Raw genomic sequence first — 3,236 nt, forward strand, 5'->3', positions numbered from 1 at the left:
CCTTGACTTTCCAAACACCTAAACAGACTGTTGAACGACTCCGCACAAACCCCCCGAATCTAGATGATGGCCGACTAAAACAAGATTCCTGCAACAACCAGGAGACTTTGTATAAAACCAAAACAGCCGCACTCGGGGATTACTGACAGCGCCTCTCAAAACTGTCAAATTGCGCCCGAAGGCAAATCGCTCGATGTGCCGAAATTGATTAATTATGACAATAGGGTTTTATTAGAAAAGTGGACTGAACGAGGTGCCTCACGTTGGCCCCAAGATTCAATTTTTTTACTATCATTATTTCTAAGCATTATGGTCTTTTAATTAGTTTCTTAATCGTGTGAATTTAATTAATTTAGGTTTACTTATTAAAGGTGATTGTGATATTTTATCAAGGGATGCATAATACAACAAAATAAAAACACTGCTATAAGTTTTCTTATAATAATCTCCAAATAAAAAATCTCAAAACCAAAATAATTCCATAATTTTTTTCAAGAATACGCTCTCTTTTTTTCTCAAAACAATTCAACTTCGTAAAGAAAAACAACACCACTATTAATAACAACACTAGTATGGTGAGAGTGAGTTTGGGGTATCAAAGGTGGATAAATTCAGCTCATTATGATGGAGAGATATGCAAATGTTAGACAAGGAGGATGGTAGCTTTAGAAAACAATGGTTTGAAAAAAATTGCATATAGAAATTGGTGACGGAACGGAAGCTGCATTTTGGAAGGATCCGTGGATGGACAGGAAAAGTCGTAAGGATAGATACCCCGACCTGTATAGGCTATCTACTGAGAAGGACGTTTCTGTTAGGGAGGCAATTAAGAGCGAAGGCGGTGGATCAGTTTGGAATGGGAAATGGGATAGTTTGTTAGAGGGGAAAAACGTTAGGTATGAGGAAGAAATTAGAGATAAGGTCCAGGGTATCTCTTTGAGGGATGGTACTAAAGACAAGTGGAGGTGGCATAAGAACGTATACTCAGTTAAAGAAGCCTATTCGGTGATCATGGAAAGGAGAGTTACCCAAATAGTAGTAAACAGGGAGTTAGCGGTTGTTTGGAATAGACTTGTTCCGCATAAAGTGTCGGTGTTGATTTGGAGAATATGGCAAAACAAAATTCCAAGTAGAGAGAATTTAGTCAAAAGGGGAATCTTACCACAATCTCACGTAACATGTCCGTATGGCTTCTTATGCGAGGAAAATGTTGCGCATGTTTTCTTCGAGTGTCCGGAAGTGCTAACCGTATGGAGCGAGGTGTATCAATGGTTAGGTTTTTTATATGTTTCTCACAATTCCGCTGTGCAGAATTTTGTCCAGTTTGCAGGACTGAGTTGTGGACGTAGAGTAAATAAAGAAAAATTTATGGTCATTTGGTTTGCATGTATTTGGATCATTTGGAAACAGAGGAATGATAAAGTTTTCAAAACTAGAGAACAATGCAACACAAATGGAGTGGAAGCAATTCAGTTATTGTGTTGAATTGGATAAAGTCGAAGGTCAAAGGTTTTAGCTACGCGGTAAACCAATGGATTTTGAATCCAAAAGAATGTCTTGGCTGGAGAAGTTCGTAGAACTTGTGATGATGGTGTTGCAGTTAGCCTCTAGATAACCGAAATACGTTCGGAGATTTTCTTAGCTATGCAGGTTGTTTTGATTTTGATATTGCAGTTGGTGGTTGTATGATGACATGCTTTTAGTACTGGTAGAATTCTGGATGCAACCAGGTTGGTTAAAGGTGGTTATTCAGTTTGGCACAGGTGATTTTTCTCATGCTTTTGGAGGCGGAATCGCGGGAATATCGACTAATTTTATGGTGGTTGTTTGAACTATTTTTTGTATTTCATTTGTATCAGTGTCGTCAAGGACATAACTTGCTGTTTTGTTTTTTGTGTCTGCTGTTGTTGGGCAGTAGGGAGGATGATTTTAGATTGTAGCTCTGATCTGGTAAAGGGTTGTGACTTACAATAAGGCAGTAGTGTTTTAGAGGTGTGGTTTTTGATAATTCTATATTATTCTATACTGATGTATACTTTAATGTCTCTATCCTTCAGCATTTCTTATGCTTGACGGGTTTTAATATTATTCATTTGGCTTTTCAAAAAAATAATAACAATTCAAATCAAAATGAGTGTGCCGGATTCCGTTTCGTGCCGAACTCCCTCTCATCATTTTAATATTTCATGTTTTATTTAGCATAGGGTTAGAATCAGGGCGGCCCAAACAATTGGGAGCATTGATTTATATTTTAATCCAAAAAAAATTAGTAGAAATAAATATTAATAAATTGAGTTTAAGGATAGTGCACTGTCAGTATAAAACAGTTTTACACATACAACATTTTAATTTTCCATGTAATTTTAATTTTTAAAATTAAAAATGGAATTTATTCTGATGCATGTCTTTCATTGGTTGACATTATAAAAATACTTTACACTGTCAGTGTATTTTCTTTTTTCCCTAATAAATTTACAAACGGGTAAATAACATTTTTTTGAATTGTAAATACTTGTAAGAAACATATTAACATATTGCTTTTTATTTAAAAGATAAAATTTCTATTTTAAAAAAATCATCATTCACATTAATAATTTTAAATAAATTTTTTAATTTTGACATTATACAATAAAAAAAGCAAAAGGAGTATTTTGGAAAGTTTGCTAAATGTCATTCTCACATCACTTCTCTCACCTTTCAAGTCTCTAAAGTTCAGAACAAAGTCACAGAAGCATGCTTGAAGCCTTGTACCTTCCATTGAAACTATAACTTTCTCATTTCTTCACAATCAAGCAAAAGAGTACAACTATCACATGGGAGCTCAATTTTCTGAGATTCTTTCATCTATAGACCCTAATTTGTGCCTATGAATAGAGAGCATTCCTCTTCGCATCAAACACACGAGAAATCCCAAACTCACTCTTCATTCCAAAATCCATTTTTTGTGTCATTTGCATTTTCATAGCAAACTTTAGTTAGAGAAGTTATAGGTGAAAACTAACCCTCCTAACAACTTCCATACATCATTTGGAAGTCGTTGATCATCACCAAACACTTCCTAAACACCCTAGCCAAAAATCACTCTCATACCTCCATTAAAGAGCCAAAAAGAGCCTTATCCTCCCAAACTTCATTCCTTAAGCACATTGTCCAAACAAATCATCCAAACACCTTCCATATATCATATAGAAGCTGTCTAGATTATTCACTAACATTTGTAACACCATCCCTGGACA

General features: G+C 35.3%; 1 protein-coding gene across 1 annotated transcript; it reads left to right on the top strand.

Annotated features, from left to right (window-relative positions):
- Positions 1 to 744: 744 nt before the first annotated feature.
- On the top strand, positions 745 to 1,831 carry LOC131636380 (uncharacterized). The gene is made up of 3 exons (XM_058906987.1): positions 745 to 1,322; positions 1,411 to 1,509; positions 1,675 to 1,831. The coding sequence occupies exons 1-3, from the start codon at positions 745 to 747 to the stop codon at positions 1,829 to 1,831; spliced, it is 834 nt and encodes a 277-aa protein (XP_058762970.1).
- Positions 1,832 to 3,236: the final 1,405 nt, after the last annotated feature.

Source organism: Vicia villosa, unplaced genomic scaffold (genome assembly GCF_029867415.1).
Source record: "Vicia villosa cultivar HV-30 ecotype Madison, WI unplaced genomic scaffold, Vvil1.0 ctg.001709F_1_1, whole genome shotgun sequence".
NCBI classification, from domain to species: Eukaryota; Viridiplantae; Streptophyta; class Magnoliopsida; order Fabales; family Fabaceae; genus Vicia; species Vicia villosa.